General features: G+C 35.1%; 1 protein-coding gene across 1 annotated transcript in view; it reads left to right on the top strand.

Annotated features, from left to right (window-relative positions):
• The window catches only part of ANGPT1 (angiopoietin 1), a 200,943-nt gene extending 189,087 nt beyond the window's left edge, over positions 1-11,856 (top strand). Inside the window, exon 9 of the mRNA XM_032183404.1 lies at positions 11,463-11,856. Coding sequence (XP_032039295.1) covers positions 11,463-11,623 — 161 coding nt within the window. The 3' untranslated portion in view covers positions 11,624-11,856. The remainder of the gene's footprint in view (positions 1-11,462) is intronic.
• The last annotated feature ends 4,427 nt before the right edge of the window (positions 11,857-16,283 follow it).

Here is a 16,283-nt window from a genome sequence, read left to right as displayed (position 1 = left end):
ATTACAGTGATTAAGCTTTCTGTTTGTCTTATACAAGCTATTTAATTAGTTAATGTAATGGCTAATTCACTCACCCGTGAAAGAGTAGACCTACAGCCCCCTGTTTAAATTGTGACACCTTGCTGTTCTAGAACTTTTAAAACAGCACAGAGAAGTTACACTAGGATGGGTTTAAGTATAAAATCAAACTAACTTCAAGCAAGTGTAGTGAATATGATTAATATCATTTCCCTCCATTGTGGAGGGGGAATATCCATTATCTCCCCAGACAGATACCTAAAGGTCTGCACAAGAGTGAGAACTTTTGCAAATGTTGCTTATTCTGAGTCCATGAAGAGGCAAGCTCATTTTTATCTCTATCATGTCACACTAGAGCAGAAAGCTTGTATTAGGATTCTTTGGTTTTTAGAATGTATGACCAAGAAAGGCCCTTATCTTCACATCTGATCTTCTAAGAATCTCCCTCAGTGATTTCTAACATGCCTGGGGAAAAAAAAAAAAAAAAAAAAAACAACCCTATAGCATAAAAGTTATTCAGTGTTTTGGATCAGACTTTTAAACTGATATTATTTGTGGTTACTGGCACTATGACTGCATCCAGCTCAGGCCACATTCAGGCATATATGAGCCTCTTAAGGCTATTATCTGCTGACAGAAGATGTGTTTCTGTCAGTGGAAATTTGCATCAAACACACAGCCTACCTCCTCATTCCTTTTGCTAATTGGAAGTTGCCCAGCTGGGAGAATCCTTAAGGAGCCTGCTTCTCAAACTTTCCTAACTTCCTCTACTAAAATCTTATTAAATGGAAAACTTCAATTTAATGAAAGTTTCTGTGGGAAACTTTCTAGAAGACAGGCGATCAGATGATACCTTCCTATTTGTATAACAAAGGTATCTGACCAGTTCTGGGGCAAATAATGGGAATTAAGAGTTTATTTTAATTAACAACTGATGATCTTTCCCCTCAAAGATCATGCTAAAGTAATGTATTTCACTTCCAGAGCGGGTCACAGTCCAGTGAAAATCTCCTAAATGTGAGTTGTGTCTGTGGTGAAGTGCAGACTCATTCATGTTTCTGAGCTGCCTGGAAACACCTCCACTCCCAGACATCTAATTCTGGGAGCTGAGGGTTTTGTTTATTTTCTTACCCTGACTTCTGTGGCAGGTCATTGCCCTGCTAAGGTCAGTCAGCTGTTAAACAACCATTTCACAAGTTTCACATATATTTTGCTGCAGTAGTCCTGTAAATCAACAGGAAAACCACATATTGGAATGTACTGGTAGCAAATGAAAGGAATAAGGTGGAGGGGGGGGAATTACCAAAGGGTGAGGAAATCACAAATAGAACACATCATTGATCTGTAAAAGGAGATGCAGCTAGGCTTCAGAGAAAGGTGACTGAAGCAGCTGTGTTACACTAAGTTGTAGTACTTTGAGAAATACCTCAATCATGCAAATTGCCATAAAAAAATGTAAATTGATCTCCCTGCTAGATTTCTCCTCAAAAACACCTTTTGCATTGCTTCATGAAATAGACCTTTTCATTCCTTGAGAAGTAGCAGAAATTGAATTAAATACCAAAACATTTGTTTAACAAATAGATGTCAGTTTTGTGCCACAGAAAAAGACTGATTAAGAAAAGTAGCAATCCAAAAGAGGTTTTTGGGAAACCTCTCTTTTTTTTTCTCTCTCTTTTTTTTTTTTTTTTTTCCAGAAGATATCAGACTCTCTGTTAGTTTTGGCAGCATCACAGACAGCACTTGAATGATGAATGATATGAAATCTAAAGGCAGGTTCCTTGCTATCTTGACAGTTCCGATGATCCCGTTATCTCTATGAGGTGAACTGAATATATTTATGTCAGGAAAAAAGGCTGAGATAAGCTGAAGCTCGAGACTGTGATATGGTTATAGTCAAGGCTGAAAATAAAAATGTAAGGAAAACACACATTTCTCTCTGTGATCTTACTAGTTGTCAGTTTTATTTGTTCTGTATCAAAAATATTCTCTCACTCCTCCTTTCCCTCCTTCCTCTCCCTCAGAATAAAAAATTAAATAGTGGAAGAGTAGCATCAACAGAATTTTGTGTGTGAGCTCCTTGTCCTTTTGAGCACCATATTCTGCTAGCTGACTCTATCTTAATGTTGATTTTAGGGAATAGTTTCCAAATGTATATGCCTGAGCTGGATTTTTATATCCTGTGACCTTTTTGTGGTAGTTAAATATTTTAGTTAGTTTTTGTGGAAAACATGGAAAATTTCAACTCAGCAACCTCGGTTTAATTTAAGTGGAGACAAGGCATATTTATTCACATAATTTCTTCATTTAAACCTAAAGTTTGTTAAATAGTGTCACTTTTTCTTTTGTGAAAATAACCATCAGGGACTGGTGTAACATCTCAAGCCTGTAAACTGAACAAAAGCTTTTATTTCCATATAATATCAAATGTTATGAATAGAAGAGTACCCCAATGAGCATACATACTACGTTTTGCAAGATACATCAGTTAAAATGTAACAAACTCTAATCAGAATGAAGCACTGATTAGATGTCCAAGGTACTTCAGACAGATTGCCAATAGAAGAGCACTTAGCATCTCTGGATAAGATCTGCGGGCAGCAGGCCATGTCAGAGCATCCTGCCAGGATACCACCTGTCAACTGAGTCCCAGAAATTGTTTGTGCTATCATCTACAGGCACCACAAAATGACTTACAGTAACTTGGCCCATAGTAAAAGTCTTAATGCAATTTGCTTTGTTTTGCATTTGAGAGACATTTACACAGGCATTAACATTGCTTTTGATGGTTATGTGACAACATTGCTAAACTCATGATGCCTGAAATAAAATAGCTTGCCAAAGTGCTGGGGAGACTTTCTAGATGCCTAGCTAAGATTGAAACAGCATAGAATGACTGAAAGATTTTTATTTATTTATTTATTTTTTTGAATTGACTGGGAACAGAGGTCCATTTGTCTGCAGTCTCCTTTCTCTGACAGCAGTCAACAGCAGATGCCTCAGGATGGGCGTAAGAACAATACAAATAGATGATACTTCCCCTGAATATTTTCCCAGTCTCAACATTTTGCATATCAGAGGCTTCCTGAGTCAGACACATTTCCCATGTATTTAGCAATCCTCAGTGGATTTCTCCTCTGTTTGGTAAAACGATGTTCAATGAAAGTCCCAAACAGTGATGCATTTATTGCTTGTTGTTTCACTGCATTTTTTTTCTCCAAGTGGCAAATTTTTTGAACCTCCGTCAAGAGCAATATAGAGGATTCTTCTCCTGTCTTGTAGGGAAGTTCTTGGCTAAATGTAGTAGTCTATCCATATATAGTCTAATCAGAAAAACCCACCATTTCTGTTACATTTTGTTTGAAACAAAAACTTTGAAAGTAGTACCTCAGTACACTTGAAAGTTTTTGACCTGAACCCCAGAAATCATGCCCACTTACAAAGAAAAGCACCAATTTTTAGGTTTTGTATATTGTTGTTTTCATGAAGATGTTCCAACAACTTTCACAGAGTATAATTTATATTACCTAACAGTTTGTAGATAGAAAAATATCGCCACCATGTAGATAATAAGTGACTGGAATTGGATTGATTTATGCTAAAAATGTTAGATGTATTTCATTAGATAATGAAATGCTACTGAGCACTTTTAAGAAAATCATCACTGTATTATGCTGTTTATAAAGGTTAAGTATGGACAATAGTAATAAAGGAGATGACAAACCAGTGACTGACTTAAATATTAGTCTATACATTTAGAAGATCAGAGCATGCTTACCAGTCTGTAAGTTTCATGTTATTTTTAGCTTGTGATTTATTAGAATTATAAAAGGACTATATTGTCTATGTGATGTGAAAAGCTAGTGACTTAACATCCTATGTCCTGACAGTTAAAATCTTATTTAATCCTCAGAGATTACGTGCTGCTAAATCTTAGGCTAACCAATCAAACAATAAACAATAACTCTATCAAACAATAAAAAACAGGCCCGGAAAAAAACTCCAGAGTTCTTTTAGTTCCTCTCCAAGAGATAGAATCTTCTCTAGCTATTCTATTCTAATTCTATTATTAACTATTCTATTCTATTCTATTCTATTCTATTCTATTCTATTCTATTCTATTCTATTCTATTCTATTCTATTCTATTCTATTCTACTCTACTCTACTCTACTCATTATTTCTAATGATAGAGATTCATTCTTGCAATACGTTACTGAGTTTGTCTACCCTTAGTATAAAAAAGCTTTTCTTGATGTCTTAACTAAATCTGTGACAACTTAAGTTTGTTCTGTCTTGGTCTTGTCCTGTCCTACATTACTGGAAAGAATAAACCATAGCTTTTCATTCTTTAGAATAAATGCTTTTTTTTTTTTTTTTTTTTTTTTTTTTTTTTTTTTTTTCAAGCAGACTTCTTATGGATTTGAGATTGTTAGCATTTCCTTTCTGTCTTTTGTATTCTGGATTAAACAAACCTAAATCTTTACTTTTACATTCACTCTTTTGATCCCGGTCAAGTTGCTCCATGTAGAACTTAAGGTGTCATATAAAACAGGACCCAATTTTCTAGCCAAGAAGTTTTCAGACATAGCCTAAGCATTACCATCTAATTCCTCTAAAGGAATTAGAAGCTCAGAAACATTGAAAACTTTCATAAAATAAATTGTCTTTCAATCAGTGAACACCGTTCAAATATTTTTGCATTAAATATTTTTAAATATTAAATATTTTTAAATATTTATTTTAAATATTAAATATTTTTGCATTTCTTATTAGCTTTATTGCCAAATGCACTAAATTTTATGAACAAACCCAAAGGCCTAGAGACAGATATTGGCTTTTCTTAGAATGCATTTGTCCCATAAAGGCATACAAATGTACAATTCAAACTTTGGATATGATTGAACAGACTGTGTTTGGATCTTACTGTATTTGGAAACATTCATTGTAATCATGAGGGAGAGGAGAGACCAATGTGTAAAGAAAGGGTCTGTCATCAACTGGTCACCTATTCCTTTAACATGTAAAGACAACTAATATCCTGTCATCAAAGCTAAGTGATCACTAGTAAGCTTGCAATTCAAGCAAGATTTACAGTGCATTTTTGACTGATGAGCACTAGGTTACTAAAAAATAATTTTACATGCATACATGTTTAACTGCAATTTATACAACAAGCCAAAGCCAAAAGCTGTTAGCATTGGCATACTAAAACCCTTTTTACATTGGTACTTTCAACAATGAAGATTCTGCCATGTGAAGATTATATTTGTAACTTCATAAAACCTTTCCAAAAGATTTCCATTATATTTTTCTAGTAATAACATCACTCATTTGAGCAATGCACATTTATTAGGTAGGGTTTTTTTTTTTTGCAAGAATTTGTGGAAATGATCTCAATACTTTCATATTCAACCAAAGATACAGTAACAGCAGGCCTGTGAGGCTGCTCTGGTGATAGCTTGTTTAAAATGAACTATTCAAAATAAATTTATTTAATGGAAAGAGCTGACATGAATTTTAATAACTTCTCAGTGGTAATAGCAAGAGTAATTATAATTAAAGAGCAAAGCATAGGATTCCACAAAGTGTCAGTGTGTTTTAACTGTTCCAGAAGATCAACTGTCTACAAGGGTGATTCATGTTTATTTGTATAGCTGAACTTTCAAACAAGCAATGCATTATCTAAATTACTTTCTGTTTAGACAATATATTTTATGACCTAAGGATTTTTATTGCAAACAGAGATGATAGCATTGCCTGTACTATACAAACAAATTATTAGAAGTGGGCTAACCTCAAAAGACTGTAAGGCTCTCCTCAGTTCAAATAAGCAACTGAAGGCCAGATGGTGATGACTTGAAGAAACTACCTGTGTTTCTGAGTACAAACTCTCTTAATCACTTCATGAAAGCCTCTTCTTTATCTCTGCATTAGTCACTTTAAAAACTTTCTCCTATATTTCTCACAATATCGACCCTTCATGATTCACATGCATGATCCCACAGGAATTATTGCCAAAAGTTATATCTGAGGTTAAAATCTTACTGCTATTCAGAGGGTTCTTGATGTCTACTTGGGAAAGCCATTACCTTATAGTGAAAAAAATAAACAAGATTTTTCATGGGAGGAAATCTCCTGAACTTCAGAAAATATTTACTTATTGAGAGTGTTCCTTGGGTCAGACTGTCTTACAGCCCTGGAACTGCTTTGTTTCGTGTTTTATACAGTGTCCAATATTGCAGGTATCTCTTTCAGGTACTTCAGTTTTATGTTACATCATAGCTACCAAGAAAGGTGCTGGTTCTTTTCCTCTTTCCTTTAATTCATACAAATATCTGAAAGTCATGCTTGTGGAAAAACAATTCCTTTACATGTATCCAAACATTTTGATTTGGTTTTGAGACAAGGATGTTTTATGATAATCTGAGGCCTCATGGGGAATGAATAGCTTTTAGAGCACTACATGAGAGGAAGGAGAAAAGTAACTATATACATGTATATGGTTACAGACACACACACACACACACAAACACACAAAGTATCACAGAATCACGGAATTGTCTAGGTTGGAAGACACCTCCAAAATTACCAACCCCAACTTCTGACCTAGCACTAGCAAGTCCTTCACTAAACCATATCACTAAGCTCAACGTCTAAACATCTTTTAAACACCTCCAGGGATGGTGACTCAACCACTTCCCTGGGCAACTGATTCCAATGTCTAACACGTTCAGTAAAGTTCTTCCTAATATCCAACCTAAACCTCCCCTGGTGCAACTTTAGCCCATTCCCCCTCATCCTGTCACCAGGCATGTGGGAGAATAGACCAATCCCCACCTCGCTACAGCCTCCTTTAATGTACCTACAGAGAGTGATAAGGTCACCCCTGAGCCTCCAGGTTGAACAATCCCAACTCCCTTGGCTGCTCCTCGTAGGACTTGTTCTCCAGACCCCTCACCAGCTTTGTTGCCCTTCTGTGGACTCACTTGAGCACCTCCATGTCCTTCTTGTAGTGAGGGGCCCAAAACTGAACACAGTACTCAAGGTGCGGCCTCACCAGAGCTGAGTACAGGGGGACAATCACTTCCCTAGACCTGTTGGCCACACTGCTTCTTATACAAGCCAGGATGCTGTTGGCCTTCTTGGTCACCTGAGCACACTGCTGCCTTATATTCATCTGACTATCAACCAATACTCCCAGGTTGTTCTCTGCCAGGCTGCTTTCTAACCACTCACCTCCCATCCTGTAACACTGCTAGGGGTTGTTGTGCCCCAGGTGCAGGACCTGACACTTGGCCTTGTTGAACTTCATACAGTTGACCTCAGCCCATTGGTCCAGCCTATCCAGATCCTCCTGCAGAGCCTTCCTACCCTCAAGCAGATTGACACACGCACCTAACTTGGTGTCGTCTGCAAACTTACTGAGGGTGCACTCGATGCCCTCATCCAGATCATCGACAAAGATATTAAAGAGGATTGGCCCCAGTACCGAGTCCTGGGGGACGCCACTAGTGACTGGCCTCCAACTGGATTTGACTCCATTCACCATGACTCTTTGGGCCCAGCTATCCAGAGAGAAAAGTAAGAGAAAAAAAATTAACACAAAAATGTGAAAAAGCTGAAAGATAGGAGAAAGTAAACCCAACATCATAAAGTAGTATTAGGAAATTTCTTCTTTAAAAATTGTACAGTCTCATTAACAAGAACAGTATAGTAGGCCAAAAAAAAAGACGCTCATTAAAAATATTTTGGAAAAAAAAAAAAAAAAAAGTAATTATTTAAAAGAGATTTGAGTAGGTCCTCACAGAACAATTTTTAAATATTGTGCATCTTCAACTCATTCCATTGTTTAACATAGATTTTTTAGGGCACCACTGGATACCTTTTACCTAAATGTCCATTTATGTGTCTGTTGCTATTCCTTTAAGATGAATGAAATGGTAACTAGCACAGCTTGCCATGTCTTCATCCCAGCATCATAAACAGAACCCAGCTGCATCTGTGTTCCAGCTTTGAAAAATAAGGATTAGATTTTCTCTGTTTAAATTTGTCTTAAGTTTCTACAAGATTGTACTCTGGTTACAGTAAAACATCAGCTGTACAGCTTTCTCTTTCTTTGCTTATTACCCCCTTAGGTATATCAATGTAATCAAATAGAGGTCAATTGTATCAAAATAGAAGTTTGCCAGAATATATCTGGCATAGATCCTTCCCTCAAGATTTCATTATGAAGTGTTAGTTCTGAAAAAAGAAGACATTTTATTTAATACTTTAAAAAGTATTATCCAAAATCTAAGAAATTACTTTACAAGGCTAGAAATATAAATTACATGGATTTGAATGCAAAGGACAGAGTAAAAGCACTGAATTTATAGGCTAATCACTGTCAATATCATATCAATAGTAGTGGGGTATAGCTTAAAATACAATGTCTTCATTATAGATAGATAAAAGGCTGGATATGAGGAAATCGGAGGATTCACTATGCCAATGCACATTGTCTAAAAGGAGCTTCTAACATGTTAATTCCATTTTCAAAAGTTAGAGGGGGAACTGCACTGAAAATTACAATTATACATTTCAGTCCACAGTGACACCTGCAGAGTTTAGTAGCCACTTGTTAGACAGCCATTGTTTGCCTTTACTGGTGGTGCCTGAAAAGGGGGTCCTGGACAGATTACAATGCTATGATACGCAGTCTGTAATTACTTTTTAAAAGAAAGTAACATTTAACCACTAAAAGTAACAGCCACTATGTAATCTTTATGACCTTATTTGCCTTAAAACATAAAGGCAAATGTTTTACCTTTTTATGACTGTATACAGTGAATTCAAACTTGCTATAAGCACACCTTTGGTGTACAGCTGTGCATAAAAAGGTAAAACAGTATTACATGGAAGGATACATAAGACCTATGCTGAAGATTCACAAAGACTATAGGTCTTACTGTAAAGAAAGAACTGCAGAAATCTTTCTGACAAATAGAGCTTCTCATCGTCAAGGTTAATATATTCTTGTCATTGGGAATATTAGCTCTTTGCAGTCTGGGGATTCATTCTGCCTCTCTCAATCTGAACTAAGCATCTTTACATTATATTAAATAGATACCCTGTAAGGTCTGGAAGAGAAAAATTCTTTTCCCATCAAGATATACACCAAAACTCCCACTAACTTCAATGGAGTCAGCACATCACCTAGTTTATCTTTGTCAGATTGTGTTCTGTAATCTCAATGTTGCCAAGTTTCAAACTGATTGGGGTTTTCCTTAATATTCAAACTCCTATTACAATCTAAAATTCACCTTTACATGAAAATGTTTCAGCTTTTCATACTGAAAGCAAAACCAAAACAAAACAGAAAAAACAAACAAACAAACAAAAAAGAAACAGAAACTGAAAGAAAAGTTGCCTTATTTTTATGTTATTTTGTTGTTGTTTTTGTTTTGTTGTGTTTGATAACCTCTGTAACTCTTGGAGGCCTGAGATTAAAATCATACTACAAAGATGCTGCAAGCAGAGCCCAGGGCTCTTCTATTCTAACGTGCACAAGTGGTTTGAGTGGAATTTGCTCACTACCTGTAAGTGTCTTCATCACAGTTAACTAGTTTATTTTTTTTATTTTTATTATTGGAGATCTTGGGGATGTAATCAAGAAGGGTTACTGATTAATCTCATCTTAAAGCAAATAGTTAAAATAGATATGAAGAATCACACTGTTTTCACCACTGGTTCCATTTTCTCCATGAGTTAAAGACATAAATACATCTACTATAGAAGTCTAAAGCCAAGATGATTTTTTTTGCATACAATTTGCAACCACAGCTGTACACCAAAGGTGTGCTTATAGCAAGTTTGAATTCACTGTATACAGTCATAACAAATGGTAGCAAAACCTCTGTAATTGTTAGTAATATTCACAAGTATTTGATTTCTGGATTATTTTCAATATTATGCTAATAGAGCACTCACATAGGTAGAGTATGGTTCTACATGCATTTTCTTTGACAGAAATCTCCAATTTAAAAGTTCCTGTGCTGTTGCATTTCTTTTTTATCCCAACTCCTCAGTTGGGATAAAGCTTCTCACCTTCAGTTATGCTAACACAACAGTTCATGGAGGCATTCTGTAAACCAGATTGATGGTTTGTCCTCAAAAATAAAGTTTTTAGTTAGTTAGTTAGTTTGTTTGTTTGTTTGTTTTCCCTAAATCTGCATCATTTCACTTTTCAGAAGAGTCTCACAGTGCAGCTGAAGGAACAACAGTCTAGAAGAAAAAGCATCTGGGGAAGATATTTCTAGTCCTGTCTTTGCAGTAGAATAAAATATACGAGGCTGAACCTGGATATCAAGGGTCATTGAGTAGGAAGCACCTCTGACTGGGAAAAAAAACAGGCAGAGTAGGGTGTCTGGAAAAGACAGCACTTTCTAAGCTTACCTAAAACACCAATCAATAATATTTGTAATATTTTTTCTTAGTGTTTCTGTTTAGCACATTTCAAAATATGGTTTAGGAAGCTCAAGATTGAATATAGGTTTTCACATTCAAGATGGTAGGAAGATTTGGGATTGAGTGTGACTTTTCTGACCCAAAGTGTACATGCAGTGAATTTACCTTGATTGAAGTTGGCTATACTGTCACCTAAATACATACACACTCATGTAAACATTTAAACCATCTACTCATGCGCATAGGTATTCTGACTGAAGATCGATGTCCTATGGTATTGTCTTTGTCTTCAGCATTTAGTCCTTTCATTCATTTGCAGAGTCTGGTTTTAAAATTTATCTTAGTCTTAAAAATGTCTTATCTGTGTTTTAAAGACAAAGTCTATCTCCTTGTACACCACTCTGAATACTGATGATGCTTTACTGTAATATTGTAATTACTGTAAGAGCATAGCACAAATGTACTTGCAGCTTATGCTTCCTAAGAATATCTAACCTAAAAGCAAAAGTAAACTGTCTGATCAGCAGAACAGTCACAGTTAAAGCAACAGAAAAAATACTGGTAAATGAAATTAAATCAAATCATACTTTTGTTCTAAATAACCAAACAAGCAGAAATTATGCAAATTACTTATGAGTTATAGTCTTATTATGATATGTTTACATGAACTGGGTGATCTATAATATTGTCTAAGCACACAAAGCAGTTTATTTGCCTTTATTGTTCCTATTCTTGCTTCACATGCAGTGTATACAAACTGAAGGAGTTAAATACTTTTCCAGATCTGTCAATAATCAGTGTATTCTCCAGCACAGCTGAATACAGAATAATAAATAAATAAATAATAGAAATAGGAAAGCAATATTCATCATCACCACATTCCAGAAGTGTTTATGAGCTTCTGAATGTCAGAAGTTACTAATCAGCTAAACTTATAAAACAAAATAAAAATGTTAAGTGCATTTGCAGTTTAATTGTTTATCCTTAATGGTTTCAGGCTGGTGGTTTGATGCCTGTGGCCCCTCCAATCTCAATGGGATGTTCTATACGGCTGGGCAAAACCATGGAAAGCTCAATGGCATCAAGTGGCACTACTTCAAAGGCCCCAGCTACTCCTTGCGTTCCACCACCATGATGATTCGACCCTTGGACTTTTAAAGGCATTCAGTGGTGGATCCAAGAAAAAAATCAGAATGCCACTGTTCTTGACAGCACTGGTATCACAGTCTGAAGGTAAAAGGTGAAGGGCTTCTTGGAAACAACATGTAGGGATGATGCAAAGTCACTTCATTATCACTTCGTAGCCTGCAAAAACTCCCCACCAGTCACCCCATGTCTTGATGACATGGAGAGGCTTGGTTTCAAAGAAGGTGGCTGCAATGATTTTCCAGAGAGGAACAACTGGATCCAGTTATTCTGACCAAATCTGGTGTTTCTCAGTGGATTATTGTTTTTTTTTTTTTTATTTTTTTTTTTTTTTTATTTTATTTTATTTTATTTTTTTTTTATGTTTTATTAAAAAATAGAAAATATACCAGGTTATTCTACAACACCATCAGAATTCCAATATAGGAAACATATCATCCATGGTACATTGAGGAAAAGTTTTTCAGCAGTGAAATACCATCATTATACACATTAAAAAAGGATTATAAAGACACCTTTTTTAAAACTCATTTTAAAGCACTGAAGATGACCACTCCAATTACTGTTTTTCTTAAATGAACTGAATTTGAATGGGCAGATGGATTTATGTTATGATGATTTTATATCCCAGAATCAAATAATTTGTGTTAATAATTATTTTTATTAAATATTGGAAGGACATATTTCTCAAAAATAAACTGAGTCAAATTATGAAGAATGGTGAGTGTAAAAAACATAAATTCTTCAGTTGCTCTGTAGAAGTAAATGAGGTAATTGGCATAATCCCTGAGCTAGGATTTATAGTGTGATAACAAACTTAGATGTGTTTTGAGCTTTTTCCTTTTTTTCATTAAAGGCAGTCTGAATGTCACATAAGAAAATTGATGGAAGGTTTAAAGAATGTGAAATATTATCCTAAAGAAAATATGGGATTTTGCATGGAATATTTCCACCAAAAGAACACAGAAAGGCAAACTGTTAGGGTATATAAAAATGACATAAATGCATAGCTTAAATCAATTAATTCATTTTACAGTATCATTGCATGTGCGCAATTTATCATTCATTATTTTACTTTTTATTAATTTTTTGTTTCTTCACTCTGTTATTACATTTTTGTGAATATCAGAAGCATGCCAGGTCTACACAGTGCTTAGGCTACAACTATTAAAAATACTCAGCAGAACTGTATAGACAATAAAGAATTGTGAACTGTAAATAGTATGTTTATATTTCCTGTAATGGTTCTTTAATTTGTACGTGTAGCCCTGACCCTACTCAAAGGGTTCTAAGCCACAAAAGGGTATAAATATTAAAGGAACTTTAAAAGACTGCTTACAGGTTTCCACTGTCATAACAAATAATTCTGATATATTAAAATATTGCAGAAATGTGTAGCAAGATGCACAATGCGGCTGTTGGTAAGGATAAAGTTCCTATGAAAACAACCAACAAAGTAGTTGGTTGGCCCATGAAATGAAGTTATAGAGAGAACTCTTTTTCAATTATAGTCCCTCATGATTAATCGTATTAATAAAGTACATTAAGGAAAGTATCTAGCTGTCATTCTACTTCTGCTAATACATAAAAGGAAATGCCTTGCCCTGCTCCCACTGAAATTAAAAGTAACATTGTCATTGATAAAACTGGGACAAAGATCACATGTAAAACCTGAATGTAGTAATTTTGTTGTTTATCTGCTTGTTGGTTTATTTTATTCATTAAACTGTTCCTGAAATAAGGCATGATGAAGATCTGAATCTTTTTTTAAAAGAAGATTTTAACAGATTAACAAAGTAACTGCTTTATGTCCCTTTTTTTATTATTATTATTATTTTATTTTTAATTTTCATTTTTAAGAAATAGATTTAAAATACTGTTTGGATTTTTTAAGCATCCCTCCTTAAAAATCACAAAGCCCACAGGGCTCTCTGTTTTTTTACAACTTGATGTTTGTTGGGAAGATCTTTGTTTTTTTTTTTTGTGTCTGTGTGTATTTGTACATATTTATATATATATTTGAAATAATCCTGCATAAGGGTTAATTTTTTGTTTTCTGCTGAATATGTTACCAAACTACTCCTTGCTCAGCAATTTCTTCACAGAGCTGTTTTGTCTTCTTTTCCAGCAGTTTTTTTGAAATGCTCTTCATTTATGTGCAAAAACTGTGGTCCGTCTTCTACTGTGTTCTCAAAAGTTATATTTTTTGCAAGTCTCCAAGTTAGGAATGCCATTTTGCAAATCCTATTGCAAAAGGCAACGCACATTTAAAATCAAAAGCATATTTACTGTTTATTTATCTGTGTTTGAAGGAAAAAAAAAAATGTGGATTTGGTTTCCTGTCCTTTATAATAAAACATTTTTTAAAATTGCAGACTCTGTGATTTGATTTCCTCTGAGAATGCCTTTCTGTAAAAGGATGACAACATTTTACCAGCCACTATCTCTCCCTCTAAGAGATATTAATATAGTTAAGGCCTAAGGAGGGAGTCATATTAGAGTTTGTGCAGAAATCAGTATTTCTAACCTTTCAAATATGTATTTCAGTCTTTTTTATTCAAATTCTTTGATTAAAATAAAGGGACTGTATTTCTCATCTTAAGTGCATGTCATACAACTATTCAACAGTCTATAAAAGAAAATGTTTCTTGCATTCCATTAGCAAAGATACAAATGGAACTGTATGCCTATTTCTCTTACCTTTTGACATATTCTTTCATCATCTTTTCAATCATGTTGCATGACAGTGACAAATTTCCATTGTTTTCTTCACTACAAATACTTCCTCCTCCTTTTGTATGCCTTTTAAAACTACAGAGGTTCAGTTTTAATGTCTCTTTGTAGTGAGTTTTTCCCCATTTTCACAGGTACTTTTTAATAAATGGACTTGTTTATTGCATTCATTCAGACTAACCTATCTGAAAACCTGAGGAAATACTTTCTTAAAACACATTTTGCTCCTTGAGTTGAACATGCATGAACTGCATGAATTGAAGAGTTACAATCATTAAAAAAAAAAAAAAAAAAAAGGTCTTTCTGAATTTCATCATATAAAATGGGACTTGCCTTGGAAGAGACTGAAAGATTAGTCAACAGCCAATAGTAAAGTTAATTTCACTGTTTACCCTTCACAGTTAAATTTCTTCTTTTTTTTAAAAAAAAAGGAATACACACAATTTTAACAAATCAGTGTGTGTTTTCCATCATATATAGATCCTTAGTTTTTAATATCCTCTAAGGCTGGAGATGTAGTTTAAATGCAGTTTTCCAAGCTCCTTAGCATCCAGTACTTGCCTATTAAGTAAGCAAATCGTGCACATTTATAGTCATCTGTACAAAAGGTTCACAAGACACAGTTCCTTAAAAAAAACTTCCAGCTATTATAACAGCATCATTTCTCTGTAGACCAGTATCTCAAACCACCCTCTGACCATGCCATCAACAACCTCACTTGGGATTGCCACAGCACTCTTCTACTTTGGGAAGAACAAACCTGAAGCAGCAATCACAGCAATAGCTTAATGTTCTAGATAGGCAAAATAAAGAGAGTAAGGCGAGATAAAGAGAGAGCACATGGAGTATATGGGAGTAAGAACCAAAAAGAGTGGGATACGGTACTGTTCTGAACAGAGGGGAAATACAAAGAAGAGTTGGAAGGGAAGGTATTAACCATGGGACATAGCAGCTCTGCATTTCCTCTGGCTCCTGCCACACTGGTGACACAGTGTAAAGAGTCCCTTCTCCTCTGGAGCATCCAAAACCTGATTTTGCTGGTTCCCCATAAAGACCAGAATCTATGGGTCTCATTTGTTTCTGCATTCTTTGCTGTATTTTTGTTTGTTTGTTTGTTTGTTTGTTTTGTATGTTTGTTTGTTTGTGTGTGCTTTTTACATTTTTGCACAGGGAACAAATCAATGTGAAACTTTGGGAGGGTTATGCTGCTTTATTTGCTGCTTATGTTTATGTCAAGATAGCTCCATAGCAAATCCTTTAGAAGTGGAAAGTTTTCTTTAGAAAAACACTGTTTTCTTTTGTGTGACTTTTAAGGACTGATAAGGTAATAACACCTGTGTCTAAATTCTAGTGAAATGAGAGCCTTTATTCTTCCACTGTCTAAAATTTCTGTCAGGAACCAATGTTATTACTATAAAAATAGCCTGTGATTTTTTTTTCAAATCAGTGTCTTCAATGGATATGCACTGTAAATATGACAAAAAAAAAAAAAAAAAAAAAGCCACATGAAGACCTAGTCCTGTGTTTTGGTAGTGTCCCTATGCCTCATTTTAGTCACAGGAATGGAAGTGCCACATTCAGCCAAAAACAAAGGACCTGTGAATGCACTGAGTCACAACCAGAACATGAACTATGGGGTTCACAAGGTCAGTCCCTGCCAAACCCATGGAAGAGAAGCTCTTCTTGACACTCATTTTCTCTGCAAGACTGTGGAGGGGAAAATAAACACACATGAAAACAGAGGAAACTAATATAAGTGCACCTTGGTCTCTCCCAGACAGGGAGAGAACACTATGATTCTATGATTCTATGATTCTTTCTACTGAAACAGAAAGTGGATGCTTTGCCAGGTCACACCTCTAGAAGCCCAAATAAGTTCCCAGAAGAGAAAATAACTCATGGGCATCTGCTTCATTCAGCCTGGTAGGAAAAGGAAGGA

The sequence above is a fragment of the Aythya fuligula genome, chromosome 2, assembly GCF_009819795.1.
Source record: "Aythya fuligula isolate bAytFul2 chromosome 2, bAytFul2.pri, whole genome shotgun sequence".
NCBI classification, from domain to species: domain Eukaryota; kingdom Metazoa; phylum Chordata; class Aves; order Anseriformes; family Anatidae; genus Aythya; species Aythya fuligula.
The sequence above is the reverse complement of the archived record's forward strand: the minus strand, read 5'-3'. Positions and strand labels throughout refer to the sequence as shown.